Consider the following 16,164-nt stretch of genomic DNA (forward strand, 5'->3'; position numbering starts at 1 on the left):
AGGTTGATTTCTGCATTGTTTGGTATTAAATCAAAAGTTGCAGTTGGTTGGGCTTGTTTGTTTGTTTTTGTTTTGTTTTTCCTCTGAAGGACTCTTTGCTTTGAAACAAACAGTCCAGTGTTTATAGTGTTCTTAGATGATGTTTCTGCATTGCATCAGATTGTTACATTTACTCCGATCATAATGGAGTAACAATTTGCCCTTTGCAGAATCTTTCTGTTTCTTAATCATTTCAAAGTCACTGTTGTCAGCCTGGGTTTTAGGTCAGCACTACAAACTACATGTTATTATTCCACAGGTGGTCATGGAATTTTAGTACTTTAGGAATTCTCTGGTGCTTTTTATGCAGATAACAACAGTACTGTCAGTGGAATTAGCTGGGATGTGATCTTTCTTAGAGGAGATGTTTTCTGATGCTATTACACTTTATCTTCTGTTTATTGTTCCTTAGAAATCGACCACCAGCTTTCTGAGCATGGCAAGGAAAAATATTACATTTATTGGGAACTTTTGAGGGTCGAGGAAAGGGACAGAAAAGTCTTTAAATGTCAAGTGTTTGGTGACACCGGAAATAAAGAACGCTTCTTTATGCTAAGGGTATAGCAGCAAGGCAGCCAGGCCTGACTGAGAGCAAGGACTTGAAGCTGTTTCTTAATGATGCAAACAGTTCAAGCAGCTCTGAAAAAGATTGCATCTGTCTGGTGGTTCGTAACAGCTTGAAGCATGGAGGATTTTTGGTTCTTGATACAGAATGAAAAACATTTCTAGTGCCTATTACTTTTGTAGGATGGGAAAAATTGTTCCACAGACTATGCAGAGCTATTTCCATTATCCCTATTTAAATCTTCTGGGCTGAGCTCTTCTTTTTCATCTCTTATTTCACAACAGGAAAAAAATATAAGATGACATAACTTAAAGAGCATTGGCAAGTCTTACATAAAATGGCATTGCCTAAGGTATTGCACAGTTACATTTGCCTAGAGGGAGGGAGTATGGAAGAAAGGATCAGTAAATCTATTCAAGAGATAACCAGATGATTTTTCTTAAATTAAAGATATACCTGTATATAAGTTCTCTATGTTTAGTGTGACTGGAGTGAAAGAGAAGAAAGCCAAAGAGTAACATTTAGTAGGTAAATATGTAAAAGAAATGAAAGATAAGCAGGGCAGAGAATACATGGCAAATGGAAATATGACTTCTTCTATCCTCGTGATAGTATTTTCCCATGTAAGAAATGATTTGGACAAGCAGATTCTTTAAATATATGAACATGCAGGGAACAGTTACTTTCAGTTGGGAGCCAGATTTCTTTCCTTGATATTTTTAATAAATCCATTGGTCTTAACATGCAGGGTGTGGCTGTTCAGCGTCTCTAACTACTTATCAGTATTTCTTCACGTTATTGCAGTGACCTTGTCTTTAATGCCCTCCATCCTATTCCAAGAGAAGGAGTTTCATGGCCTCATCCTAGTCCCCACTTGGCCTCTGTCCTCGAGACAAACTGATTGCACAGTTCCAGAAAATATGCCATGTGCAGTCTATTGCAAGTGAGTGTTTCTGTGCCAAATATTCTTGCACAAGTTTGTCAACACATATCAGCCTTTATGTGAAATATCCTTGCTACATGAGACTAGTGTTTCTCTAGCAAAAACTGGTTCAAGCTTGAAACGGCAAATATGTTTAAGGTAAGGACTAGCATGTAATGACAGATGTTGCTTGATGTATAGAAAAAACTTGAAGAGCTGTAACTATGCTGATGTACCTGTAGGTGTAATGTGATATTTCTGCCTGTTACGTGTGACTCTCTCTCACACCTTTCTTCCTTCTTCCCTTCCCAGTATTCTAGGGCTCTCCTCTTCCTACAAATGCACTCATGCAGTTGGAAATCTTTCTCCTGTAGCACTTTGTGGGCAAACCTGAATTCCTGATAAATTTTTTAGCAGATTTTAATAGTGTGCTGAATTATTTTCTCACTGTTGGATTTGTGTGATGGCGTGTTTAATCAGTTTGGCACTTGTAAAAAATAATTTCAGTTCTGTTATCTTCAGATGAGTTTTGGCTAAAGGAACAAAGTACCCTAGAATGGCAAACATATTCAGAAGTGAGATCTAGGACTCAAAAACTACACCCTCCCTTCTCCTTTTCTTTCTCCTACCTTAGGGCAGCTCCATACTGGTTGGGATCCAGCTTCCTATTAGCTCTGTCAAAATCAGCCTGAACTTGTACTGTGCAAAGATCAGATGTATCCTTCATCAGACCATTCTTCAATGCAGCCTTGTGGCCATTTGCCTTAGAGAAATCCAATTCAGAATTGTTAAGAAAATACCCCAGATTAACCATTCTCTTCACTTTTCTCCACTCTCAGCCTCTCACTTCTTAAGGAAGGGAGCAACATTCAGAATTTTCTGGAATGATAAATGATGCTGACTGCAGAAGGTCTGCACGGGGTTTATTGGAGGAAAACGTTCTTCACAGTCAGAGTGAAGACAGTCAGCTTAAATTAGTTTGGAGAATTACCATATATATTGTTTTTGAAAACTGCAATTATCTGTATCTCTCTGCAGCCCTTCTGGCAAGTATAGCGGTTGCCAAAAGTCCTGGATCAATACTGCTACTTGACAAGTAAACCAGAAACACTTGGGCTCCACCTGAAAAAATATGTGCAAGTGCAGCTTCCCTTGGCCCTTCTTACCAGGTAGAACCCTTCCGCTGGCCAACACTCCAGGCATGAGCCCCAGAAAACAAGGCACTGAAAACACATCTGCAAGTGCAGAGGAAATATGTTTTCTCTTGACTTTGGCAGTAGTGGTCCAGTCACTGGTTACAATACCTTGACTTACACCACCATCCCAACACCAAACTTCAGGGAATTTGGATCCATACTGTTGGCCAAGATGTGAACAAAGCAGGTCTCTTTTTGTGGGCTTGTTGTGTTTTGTGTTAGGTTTGTTTTTTCTGCCATAAGTGCAATACCACCATACAGAGATCTACAATTCAGGTGTATTAAATTACTTAGAGATTTGTTTCTTGGAGCTAAATACTTGAAAGCAAGAGGGAAAGTGAAGAGAGAGTGTTGAAGTACTTGAAAACAACCTCCTCTCCACAAAAAGAGTATCCTCGAGAGGCTGATACTCCCTTCTCCTTCCCCCACTCTGCCTTCTGCACACACTGTACCTGCTTTAATCCTGACTTTCCAGGAATCGGTGGTAGAAATGCAGATAGGTGTGTCATGCAAATGAATTTTTTAGTGCCGCATTCCACCTCCCCATTGTTGCTGGAGAGATCTCTTATCATGGGATTTGGGCTACAGAATGCTAAGAGCTGTTGCTCTGAAAAGCTGCCTTATTTTGGGTAGCATTATTTTTGTTATTTTTTTTTTAGCAAAAGATATGTTTTGTGGTCCTGTAGTGCTTGTGTCACTCTCTTCTTTCTGCTGCTTCAGTTTACCTTGCATCTTTCTTAACGTGGGGATTTTTTAGTACAGTTTATTCTTGCTGTGGATAGCTTTGGTATGATGTTATGACAGTGAGCTGTAATAGTACCTGTTGTCTATGTAATACCTCACAAAGCTCCCCAGTGTGTTCGTGAAAGGTAGAACTGGAGGGAGAAGGAGCTGCTCTGCTTATTAGCACTGTGTAGTACAGCTTTCCCATGTGCTAAATAAATTGAATGTCCGGGGACAGATCCTGAAATAGATTTCAGAAACTTCTTTCTCTGGCTTCTATGAAGGACTTGTCATCTTGCTTGGAAATCTTGCTTTGTCCCTGTAAGCAAGCTGGCATCTTTGTCAAAAAACTAATGCTGTAGCCTTACAGCAGGCTTACTTTTTTTTTCCTTGGTTGTTTCCATTGACTGTAAATAATTGCGTGAGTTTGGTTCAGCAGACTTTTGCTGTTAAATCTGAAGAAATACCACCTATTCACATGTTGATGGGGTTGGGTTCTGGCTTTTGTGCCATTTGCTGCCCTGCTTCCTTTTGGACACTTTGTGATATGCTGTCGGGATACCTGGCTTGGCATGAATTGCAGCACTGGTGGGATTCCCAAATGCCTAGGCATCCCAGGCAAACTGCTGCTGCAGTCTCTTGCAACTCATGTGCACCATGTGCAATGGTTGAACAAGAAACCTGGTCATACGAATCCAGGGTTTTTGCTGTGGTTTTGTGAGCGCTTATTCACGATCTGCCTTCCCTATCTGTTGCTGTGTGGGAGGCTTCTTAAATTAGGTCTTTCCCTGGCTGCTGAAGTTCTTCCAGCCACCTGGCTCCTGTTCTTCCATGAATAGCACTCTGAGATACTCTGCCTCTATGGGCCAAGGGACGTATTTCCATGATTTGGTTTCTCCTGCTGTTCTGGTTCTTCAACACCTTTCGCTTCCCATCCATACACTCAGTACCAGCCTCTCTCTGATGCCTCCATTTCCTAATGATTCCCAACTATATTTCTCTAAAAACTAAGCAAGACAAAAGCTTGGAAGCTGGTCCCATAGCCAGTGCGAATTTTCAGTTGTGATGAAATAGTTGCTCTTTCTGGGCAAACCAGTCACCTTTATACAAATAAGCCAAATGAATTCAGGTATGTTGGATCCATCGGTCATGTGCCTGTGGATCTGCATGCGCACATGGCAGTTGTGAATGGAAAGTCTAATGGCATGGAGCTGCTGAAAGCAGCAGGATGCCACTGCACACAAGGACTAGTCAGGCTGGTTGCCACCTACCTGGTTTCCTATCTTAAAAGCCTTCAATCTTGATTGCATACTGATGTTCCGTAGAAAAGTGATAGGAAGCGGCAGAGGCAGAAAAGATTTTGGTGTGCAAATTCAGGAGATCCATTTGCATTTGAAAGATCATCTGCACAGGCTCAGGCTCACAGCTTTCCTGCTGGTGAGAGCTCATGTCATGCAAAATATATCGGCCGGTTTATTCCTTGGAATCATAGAATCGCTTAGGTTGGAAGGGACACTAAAGATCACCCAGTTCCATCTCCCTGCTGTGGACTGAGCTGCCCCCCACCAGCTCAGGCTGCCCAGGGCCCCATCCAGCCTGGCCTTGAGCACCACAGCTTCTCTGGGCAGCTGTGCCAGCACCTTGCCACCCTCTGTGTGAAAAATTTCTTCCTAACATCTAACCTAAATCTTCCCTCTTTCAGTTTAAAGCCATTGCCTACTGTTTTATCACTGTTAGACTCTGTAAAAGTTGGTCTCCCTCCCGTTTATAAGCTTTCAGTACTGGAGGGCCACAACAAGGCCTCTCTGGTATCTTTTCCAGGCTAAATAAGCACTGTTGTCTCATGTCCAGCTTTTTGTCCACCAAATTGCCCGGCTCTTTTATATGTCCAGGGATGAATATTTGACCCTGAGCACTTGGTTTCTACTAAGACAGAAGCTTATGGCAATGTTTCTGTAAGGCCTACTGCTGGAAGCTGTGTGGGTTCCCCAGTGCTCTACTGATTGCCTCTCGGTGTAGCAAATGAACTACTTTCTGTTCCATCTGCTCTGAAACAGCTGGTGGCTGTAATCTCGGCACCGCCATGGTGTAAATGGTGGAGAAAGACTTGGAATGTTTTGGAACAGGAAAACCAGCTCAGTAATTCATTTGCAGATTGAACTATGTGAATTCTGAAGCCAACAAGAAAAACTTGACTGTGCCATGTCCTGTGGCGTTAGATGAGGACTGACAATTGCAGTTCACCCTTCTTCTTACCCAGGGTTGTTCTAGAGGAACAGCTCCAAACCTGGTCCTTGTTACTCTGTCATCAAACTGAATATTCATGGTGGCTTCTTTCTTTTTCCTTCTTCTCTTTTAGTTTTTTTTTTTCCATCTGTGGTTCTGCCAGATACCTTCAGGGATAACATTTGCATGGAAGTTATTCAGTTATAGGAGGAAGCTGGAAAAATAACTGTTAGGATTTGTCTGTAGGGTCTCCTCAGCATAAATGCCCCTGAGGTCCCTGTGCCTGGCTGGGAGGTGCAGGCCCTCAGGTAGCCCCTCTGACCATCCTTCTGCAGCGCTCGTCTTTCTGGACTGATAAGGGCTGGAGACTCATGCAGACAATCTGAATTCTGCCTTCGGCCATCGGTATCTTAAGGAGAGGTTTTAATGAAGAGGCTAATCTTAAAGATATTGTATTTTAATGTCCACATGACTCATCATATTCCACAAAAGCAGGTGCTGGATTAATAGGTTAGAAGACAGGACTTGATGCAATTTGCTTTGTGCTTCACAGTAAAGTTTAGATATATACGTATATGTTGCCTCAAACAGGCAAAAAACTTATAAGAAGTGCTCTTTTTTTCTGTGATTTGTCTGTGTTTACACAGCACTTTTCTGCTAAGAAGACAGTCGCCTCTGTTTTGATTTGTCTGCATCATTACTTCCACCTCTACCTCAGCTAAATTTTGTTGGTAATGAAGGTCTACATTCTATTTTTTAACTCCGTGGTCTTAGCACTTGCACAGAACACCCTCTTTAGGAGCCTCTCAAAAGTTAGTATTTTGCAGAATTGCCTTAAATTCATCATGTCATCAGCTGTGTGTGAAGATTTGTCTGTGCAAGGAAGTTATTTCAGGTTAGGGAAAAGTATATTTTAAAACGGCAATGGTTATTTTAAGGTAGCTTCATATTGGGACATATTTATTACAGAATAACACTGCCTTTTTTTTTTTTTTTTTTTTTTTTTTTCTGCTTTAGCTTAATCCACTTGCAAAGTAGATAAGCTTATTTCTTCTGAATACTTTGAGATGTAGACAGAACCATCAGCCTGGGAGAAGACTGTTAGAATTTGGCTTGATAAATAAGAGCTTAAAGACCGCAGGCTAGTTTCTTCGAACACAAAGGGAAATGAGCAGCAAGTGCTTGGTCAGGGTTTCCCATTAGCATTAGGGCTGTGCAGTTCTCATGTCCCATGGTGAAACTGCTGGAGATACAGGCCTGTAATTGAGATCGGTATCTACCTGCTTACCAGGAACAGAAGCAGAGGGAGAGGAGAGCTAGGATGTTTTGATTCCATGTTTAAAATGAGGTGAAGAAACTGCCAAAGAATGTTTAGGCAGTGGAGACCGTTCCCTTAGGGTTTCACTTGCCTCTGGCCAAACTCAGCTCTAGTTGGCACACAACATAAAACAGCATCTGCTGGGAAACCAGCAGTGCCCGGGGCAGTTTTGGAAGTTTTATGTTGTGATTCACTATGGAAAATGTGTTTTCACAATGAAAAGGTGTTTCTCAGATTCTATGTGATGGTTGCGTTCAAGTGGAAAGCACACACTGATGCAGACTGGTTTGTACTGGGGCTGTGTACTGGGCTTTCACATTCAGCCTGAGTCTGACCTTGGCTGTTGATGTTGTAACATGAACAGCGCTTTGTCCTCATGCTGATTCTTTGTACATTAAGATGTACAGTCTGGTACATGTGTACAGTCTTTGTACATTAAGATGTGAGTCTGGTTGGAAACAGCACACCTTTTTCACAGATAAAAATGAACTCAAGATCAATCTAAAAACTTAAACCTAAGAATTGGGGAGAGTTTATTATTATTTTTTTTTTTTCCCCAGGCTTTGTATTTCAGTTTCAATGGACTCTTTGTGTTTCCCACTTGGAATTAAATGAACTGAGATGTACTGTTCTGTCTATTCAAAACCAAGTTCTCTGGAAGTTGTATATCATACTTGTAAATAAAATGGATACTGGCCATTTACATACATGTCTGCAGCTCTCATTTTTCCTTCCCTGGGTGCTTCCTAGGTCTTCGAAGCTCTATGGTACAAACAGCCTTGTTATGATTTCATTGTCCTTTTTGCTCCAGGTTCACACACGTGAAACAGGATTAAATAATAAGCAGGAACGACAAGTTATGGGGAAGGAAGCAAACCTTCTGTTTATGCAGCTTGCTTTACCAGCTGTCACGGCTCAATTTTCAATACAGTTTATGATTGGATTAATTAATACTCAAAAGATGACTACATGGTGGATTATTAAGCTTACATTTTTGTCTTCTAGTGGGCATTTTCTCTATGAGTGCATACAATCTTGCCACATGGAAGACTTGTACATGTTACTGTCTCGACCACCAATGACCTTTCCTGCTTCAGCAAGAAAGCAATGCTAATACTCCTTGCCTGTGTACTCCTTGTCTGTGTTTAAACCTCTTCACCCCTTCAGGAAGCATCTTAGAATGGGTTTTCTGGTGTGAACTAAGGTGGATTAAGGAGTGTTTGCTTTGTAAGAGTTGCTTTTTAAGTGCCTTGAACTTTCTGAGCTAACAAACCTGAACTGGGTTATAAGAAACACAGGAAGGTTGTGTTTCTCCTTTTTTTTTCACAGTGAAATGATAGACTTCCTTCTTGGAGAAGCTAAAGAAACATCCTGGAGAACCCAGACATTTGAGTATCTGCAAGACTGCTTAGAGAAAAGTCTTTTTGCTGATTTCCTCCTCAAAATCTCATTAGTTCTGGGGCCATCTTTGCTCTCTTCCATATCGTTTCTGTCCTTTTCATTGGTTTTGGAGTTGCCTGCTGCCTTGTGAAGACTGTGGCCTGTTGCTGTGTAGAAGACCTGTCCCCTTCACCACTGGTACAAGAAATTGTGGTTGCATTTTCTTGTATTCTAAAATGCCACCCAAGCTGAACAAAGCACACACATTCTCCTCCCATTTTCAGGACTTGGATCATTCGGGCACTGCAGAAGGGACTGAAGGTTACGTCCTTGCCAGATTTAAAACATATCCAGCCACATACAAGGACTAGTCACACAGAGGTGATGACAGCTTAGATCACACTACAAGCATCTTATTTTTCTTCCTCTTTAAAAGAATTCGTTTTCTGTTGCAAAAGCGTTTGTTGTTGTTTTGTTTTGTATGTGTTGCTGACAGAAGACAGACCAGAAAAAATGTCATCTAAAAAAAGCTAAGATTGGTAAAGTAGTAAACAACTGGGAAAGACTTCACAGAATGGGAAATCTAGCCAAGTATTTAATAGCAGGCGTAGCTTTGCTATCTAAACCTAACTATTGAAAAGGTGGAGGCATTTCATGTAGAGTTCATTACAATAAACATTTTTGGTAGAAACTGCAGGGCTGCTGATGTATCTAATTGAAAACATTTAGGAAAACTCTTGACCAAGGTTTGTTTAGCTCAGGCTATATTTGTTAGGACACAAGCATGCATGGATGTCATTGGTAGTCTACGTGGATGGAAAGAGTCAAGCGGTTACCTGAAGAGAATAGGCATTCATGCTGAATTACACTTAATATAGCTGTGTGTTTAAGAAAAGATGAAATTTGGGAGTTGCTGTGAAGAAAGCAGCTTGTATCTGCACTAGTTCTGTTTTTCATAACTGTGTGAAATACAGGTTTGTGTTGTACAACAAAGAAACCCCCTAAAAACCTAGAAATCAAAACAGAAAATCCTTTGATAGATGAAAGTTGGCATCTATTTAACATTGTTATCTGTAATATTGCCTGCAGCCACTATAGTGTGGCAAAAGGAAATATTCGGCGCCGTTTTCCCTGTACGAGTATCTAGCAGCTTGTTCTAAAAACCAAACAGGAACTCACCTCAGTAGCACAAAGACCACAGGGGATTCACATGAAAGATCTGCCACCTCCTCAAAAACCTTATTTGATATTTGACCCTATTTATGCTTACCCAAACAGTTAAATTAAACCTCTCATCTGTAAGCCTCTGCTCCCACTTGGCTGCAGTGCTCCTGCTTTCCTGTACAGCAGGAAGGCTTCCTGCCACGCTGCGCTGTGCAGCCTGCATCCGTGCACCCGCTCACCTTTGTGGCAGTGAGGAATGGAATACAACCTGGTAGATTGAAGGCAGGGTGGTCTTGGTGATCCTGAAGGTCTTTCCCAACCTGCATGACTCTGGGATTCTGCTTTCCTGACCTCCTCACAAGGATCTGTATGAGCAAGGCTGTTGCCCTCCTGCCCATCATTAGCACTGTGACAAAGGCAAAAGCACCTCGCTCCCAGTGTCAGTATGGGACATTGGCATTTCGCCACCTTTTGGTTCCTTTGGAGGCAGAGGGGTTAATCTTGACGTCATGGGTTTAGGGCCTGTGCCCCATTGACCATCCTTGTGCCCAAAGGCGTGTGCAGAGGGGCATCCTGTGTGGGTATCAGAAATGGCTTCTGCAGTGGGGGATGTGGTGGATGGAAAAAGCAGATCTGTTGTATAACACAAAAATTATGTTCTCATTTCTTCGGGGACCAGAAGTCTGTGATTTTCCACAAGCAGAGTACTCAGTTATGCAATTAAATTAGGTGGACTGGTTTCTGCCCTTTGCGTGGACGTGTCTGCTTTGGCTGAGCTCTTCACTGTGTCCCGTGCTCCCGGCGGAGCACATGTTGGGCTCTGCTCTTTGTCATGCAAGAACTTTGCAGGATTTCATGCTGCCAATTGAATTTTTTCCCTGTGTGCATGAAGTAAACAGTCCCCAAGCTGACTTCTAACAGCTGTCGGGCTGCTCCTTAACAAAGTTAAGGCAGTATTTTTGAAGGACAGGTTGTTAAGTGTGTGTCTCTTTCAGATGCATCTTAAGTTCTTAATCGTGTTACTACTATGACCTAACGTTGCATTATTTCTTTTTCTTCCTGTAGTTTTCCCTACACAAAATGGAAAGGTTGCTATAGTGACTGGAGGTGCTAAAGGAATTGGTTACCATACTGTGAAGCATTTGGCAAGACTTGGCATGCACGTTATAATAGGTACAGTCATTATTTCTCAAATACTAATATATATTTTTTGTTTGTTTAAGAAAGTATTTTTGTGTCTTTTGTGGAGTATTTTCTTTCCAGTATAAGCATAAGTATGGAAGATGAAGGATGGCAAGGGGAGGAGCCGACTTTTAGCACAAATGAAAAATTGATTTATAATTTGCTTTGCAAGATTTTAAAGAAAAGTGATTTTATTTTATTTTTTCAAATACAAAACTTGGAGGGCTTGAAGTACTTTATGTGAAAAATCAACAAGCAGGTCATGGAAAAGACTGCAAATATGGGCAGTATGTAAATATTTTAACAACTCATTTACGATTTCCTTAATTGAGAATGAACTTGAACTTTGTGGAACACATTTTCAGCAAGAGGAAAACTAATGAAAAACTCGAAGGAATATTCCAGGGTTTCTTGGGGGATGATTTGTGTTTGTCTGGAGCAGCAGAAACCATTGTAACTTCAAACATGTGGAAAACTCACATTTACTTCTCAGAAGTTCTGTCACGTCAGTCTGAGATGGAATGGACAAGTCATCCTTTGCAAATGCTTATTTCTCTCCATTAATTTTAAAGTGTTTATCTCTAAGGTTTCATTCGCATCTATTTTGAAAGAAAAATAAGAATAAAAACAAAAGCAAAACAAACACAAGCACATAACAGCCGTGTATTTTCAGTGTTCTGTAGTAAGTAACACTAATGGACTTGCCCTGGAAGTGTACAGATGTAATGCAGAATACCACTTACTCATACAAGTTTTAATAGATGTGTCAGAACTAAGCATCTGTAAAAGGCAAACAGATGCTGCTGTACGTAGCTAGATGGTAGACGTAGCTAATGTGGTGAGATGTAGCTAATGGTGGCATGAATATTTCACTAAAGAAGTCACTTTTCATCTTGAAGGTGGACTGCAGAATGGACTCAGTGAGGAAACAAAAAGGCCAATTTTCTCCTCTTTGCATGGAACTGGGGAAGTGTAGAATATTGGTACTTCTTTGAAGACTTACTTTATATCATGTAATGTATAATATTTAGATTCTGTGTAACGAAACTTAAAGCAAAATGTTTAGGAAAGGGAAGGGAATATTTACATCATATTTACAGAATCTACAAGCAAACTGATCTTAGATTTCATGTAGTCGCACTCACAGCAACCCTCAGAAGCACAAAAGTGTGTGGTCTGATGAGCCTCACTCATCTGCAGCCTGGGACAAAGTATGTCAGCTGCCGAGCCCTTCTCTTTAATCTGTGGTTCTTCCTGATCGGAAATGACAAGCTAGTTTATGGGCAGATCTTTTATGCCCTTTGGTGTCATCATCTCATAGTCTGCTTACTGGGCTGTACTAGCAGGAAAACTAATGAAATAGGTGATACACTACAACCTTGCTGCTGTCCTCCTGGTGTCAGAGTGCACGGTCGTCTGCTGGCAAGTCCACAGTATGATGATATTGACATTAACAAACTCATTGAAATGCGCCCTTTATTATGAATAAAGGGCATTCTTTTAACCCTTTGCTCTGCTGTTTCTTCTGGTGCTGACAGATGTACGCATTTCCATTGACTCTTAATTTGTACCAGCCTTAATAGTTGCATTATGAATCTCCAGAGGTGTAAATTAATGAAATTAATTATAGGAAGCAGTTGATGAGTAAGATTTTCAATTGATTTAATTCTTTCAACCAAACTCTGACCTCAACACTGAGTCTGGTGAGTCAGAGCCATCTTCTTTGCCTGTGAAATTCTTCAGAGCAAGCAAGCCCTCTCAGTAGGATGAGTAGGCTCGAAAACGTATTAAATGCAATGGCCTTCCATCCCACTTGCTGATGGTAAGTCAAAAGTGTCCAGGGTATGCCTGCCGGTACGTGAGCACTTTCAGCTCCAGGCTGTGCAACCTACAGTAGGGAACCTGCTTTATCAGGGGGTTGGATTTTATGCTCTCCAGAAGTCCCTTCCAACACCTACGATTTCGTGTGATTCTGTGGAGTGTGCTTGAACTTTCTAGTGTAGGAATTATTTTCCCCGTGTGTGTTTATGTAAATATGAGCCGATGTGAAAAAAAAAAGTATGGATGTTAGGCACATTTGGGGTCAGGAAGAGGATCAGACTCATGTTTTGCTCACATTTAACTTTATTCATTCACTGAGTGCTACCCTCCAATTGTAGGGACTAAATAATATGAAAGTTTAGCAGTAATGGATGATATCCCTGCAGCGGGCAAGTGAGTTAACATGAATATCTAATGCAAAGATGATTCACCACTTGTGATGGATGTGATTTTGACTCCGTTTCACATTTTAGTGGTGTCACTGTTTGAGTAACTTACATTTAAATCCAATCTACCAGTGAAATGATCAAGGCAAATAAGTGGAAAGTATTCTACCTGATGGAATATGCATAGTCACAATACAAAACGGCAGTGTTCTCCCGCAGAGTGCTTTCACAGCTTCTTACTTTCCACTCCCAGCAGCGCTGCACAGGGCTGCTCTGCAAGGTGCTGCAAGCCCTGTCCTCAGCCTCTCACTGCAAAAAAGTTCAGCACAAATGCTGAAATGATGAAAGTAATTTTCTATGAGTTATTTTGATAGATTTCATGGAGGCTTTTTGGCAGACAGCAGTACCATTGCTCACTGTGAGCAAGGTTTTTACTTCAGGAAAGCTGGGATCCCTGGCAAGGAAAGCTGCTGCCAGTGGTGAGCTTTCCGAGTCGGCTGTGCTGAGAGTTCCTGCTCCAGTACACAACTTGGTACTTGATAAATAAGCTTGCATTTTGTTTTTCAGAGGAGGGAAATGACATGCCATTTTTGGTACCTATTGATCAGCAGCTGGTACTGAAGATGGTGTTTTGTGTGGATTCTGAATAAATATTCTTCCAACAATAAGAACACTGAAAATCAAATAGTTGTAGCTATTTTAATGACCACAAACCTAGTCTTGGTTCTGGTTCACAGTATGGACTATAGTTCTGTGAGTCTGAATTTAGATTGATCAAAAGCATGAATTCTTTGTATTCCTTCCATCCTTCATCACCAAAATGAGTGCATCTTAAAAGTTCTGACTTTTAAGCTCTTTTGAGAAGAGCTTCAGTTTGATTTTTCCTTTCATGTTTATATATATATATATATATTTCTCTCTGTAAATTAATGAGAGAAAACTTGGGGAAGAAAAAGAGTGGCAGCATCTCATGTAGAAGCTTTGATGTTTCTGTTTGCAAATGGTGAATGTAAATCAAAAGATTTCGCACTTGACAGTGTTGTACATATGCTGCTTGGTATAAATCACCAGTTTTGTGGCAGGATAACCAGTCTTTGGTGTTTGAGTATATCAGTGTCTCACAGTCTGAACGAAACAATCTCATTATATATCTCAACGTATGCATATATATTCAAGTGAATTATCTTAGCAAGGAAATTTTGGCATAAATAAATGTACTTCCTCAGCCAGAATCAGCACTCTGTCATCTCTATAAACTCTGTAAGAGACCAAGCAGGAGATATTTCTGTCATCTTTTTGGTTTAGATTAGCTTCCAGTTTTCGAGTTGGACTCTCTGTGCCACATATCAGACAATTCTTATATGATATAATGCTACAAAGTTACTTTAGAAGGATAATTAAACCCTATCGAGATGATGCAATTATTCATTGCAAAGACAGTTTGATTTAATTTCAATTGCTCAGATTTTGTGTGGGAGACTTTAATAGTCTTTTCTTAAAGTAGACAGAAGTATAATTATTTCTAGGAAAGTCTTGTCTTCCCAAGTTTTGCTGTGTTTTGTTAGGCCTGAATGGGTTATGGGAGTAGTCAGGAAACATCCAAAAATCACCAGCCTTTTGGACTGGGTAATGTTTTACTTTACTCAGTATGAAGACTGCAGAAATGCAGACGAATTGTCTTGTAATTCAAGATAAGTTTTTAACATTTTAGTACACTATTTCCAAGGTTATGAAAAACTCTACTTAAAAAGCTATGCTGCTGCATAGAGCCTCCCAGGTCCGTCAGAATTCTGTGGAATGCCTTAGTCTCTAATTTCAGTCTGAAGACTGTCGCTATCTTTGCTTTAAGAGGTCTTATTTTATAAATGTTTCTTCATTCTGAACATTTAACCTGTAAAATTTTGGCAATATTTTAAGGCTACTTATTTATGACTTACTGCAGCATTCATCGGGACATTTAAAAATTATATTTATACTGTGACAAGACATTTAGATCACAAGAATTCCCGTTTGGATAGTGATCTTTATTAGAAATGTATTTCAATCAAATATTAGATAATAAAATACTTGGATTAAATGAGTTTGTAAGAAGGTGAGTGGATGAGAGAGATTCAGGTTATTATACTTTGTTTGGATTTCTAGAAGCCTTAAAGCAAAATACCTTCAGGTTCTTAAGGATATAACATGTTCCAAAGGATAAGAGGAAATATTGTAACATTCACAGATTGTGTAGTATTTACAGAACGCAGACGTAAATGTCTATTTTCACAGTAGAGGATGTGTTACCCCTCAAGTTCAGTATTAGAGCCCATGCTTTTGACGTGTAATTCTAGAGAAGGGGCAAATAGTGGAGCGTCAAGTCTTTTCCATTGCATTAGATTATTCAGGTTGGTAAAGAATTTGTGAAGAATTGCAGAAAGACCAGAAGAGGCTGAATACTTGGTGTTCAAAGGCACATGAAATTCAGTGCAGACAAAGATGGTGTGATAGACATGGAGAAAAATGCAAAACACAGAGAAAAGTCTTGAAATGCTGGATTCTGTGCTGACCATCATCACTTTAGATGAAGGTCTTGAGGCTACAGGGCTACAGTTGACTGCTCTATGAAATGTCAGTGCTCAATAGCAGGTGGAAAATCTAATATAATAAGCTAGTAAAAAATGAACAAACAAAACAGACTGTGAATTTGAGGCTGTACAAATCCTTCATGTGCTAGCACCGTCAGAACTGGACTGAGTTCCTATCTGCTTATTTAAGAATGGATAGCATAAAAATTGAAGAGGTTTAGAGGACAACAAGCTTATCAAGGTTACAGAGAATGCATGGCATGCAGATTCCTGTTTATCACTGGTGAAAATACATAACGAATGGTGTTGACGTATTTGTAGCTGAGAATTTGCTCTATCAAGTCGTGCTATTATGCTCTTTCTATCTGTTGTAGTTTCCATGGAAAGAAATAGGAGGCATTACTTATTACAAGGTGACAATGTACACTGTATGCAGTTTTACTTTTTTTTATGATATGAGGATATATAAACTCTCTATAGCTTAGTGATGTAGACCTTCTATAAACCCGCTTTGAAGCAAAGTCAGAGAGCAGAAGCACATCTTCCTGCTGGGATTTTGGAATGAAATGCTCTGCAGTGGTAAAGAAGCTTAACCAGAATGTATCAATTAACAAAGTGACAGAGGAAGGATCACTGCATGAATTTCTTTCACAAGTTTTGAGGGGGAAAAAAAGG

The 16,164-nt window shown here is 40.3% G+C and overlaps 1 protein-coding gene across 1 annotated transcript in view; it reads left to right on the forward strand.

Annotated features, from left to right (window-relative positions):
* The window catches only part of DHRSX (dehydrogenase/reductase X-linked), a 149,499-nt gene that overhangs the window by 23,472 nt on the left and 109,863 nt on the right, over nt 1-16,164 (forward strand). Inside the window, exon 2 of the mRNA XM_072345629.1 lies at nt 10,599-10,706. Within this exon, the coding sequence (XP_072201730.1) occupies nt 10,599-10,706 (108 nt within the window). The remainder of the gene's footprint in view (nt 1-10,598; nt 10,707-16,164) is intronic.

The sequence above is a fragment of the Excalfactoria chinensis genome, chromosome 1, assembly GCF_039878825.1.
Source record: "Excalfactoria chinensis isolate bCotChi1 chromosome 1, bCotChi1.hap2, whole genome shotgun sequence".
Classification (NCBI taxonomy): Eukaryota; Metazoa; Chordata; class Aves; order Galliformes; family Phasianidae; genus Excalfactoria; species Excalfactoria chinensis.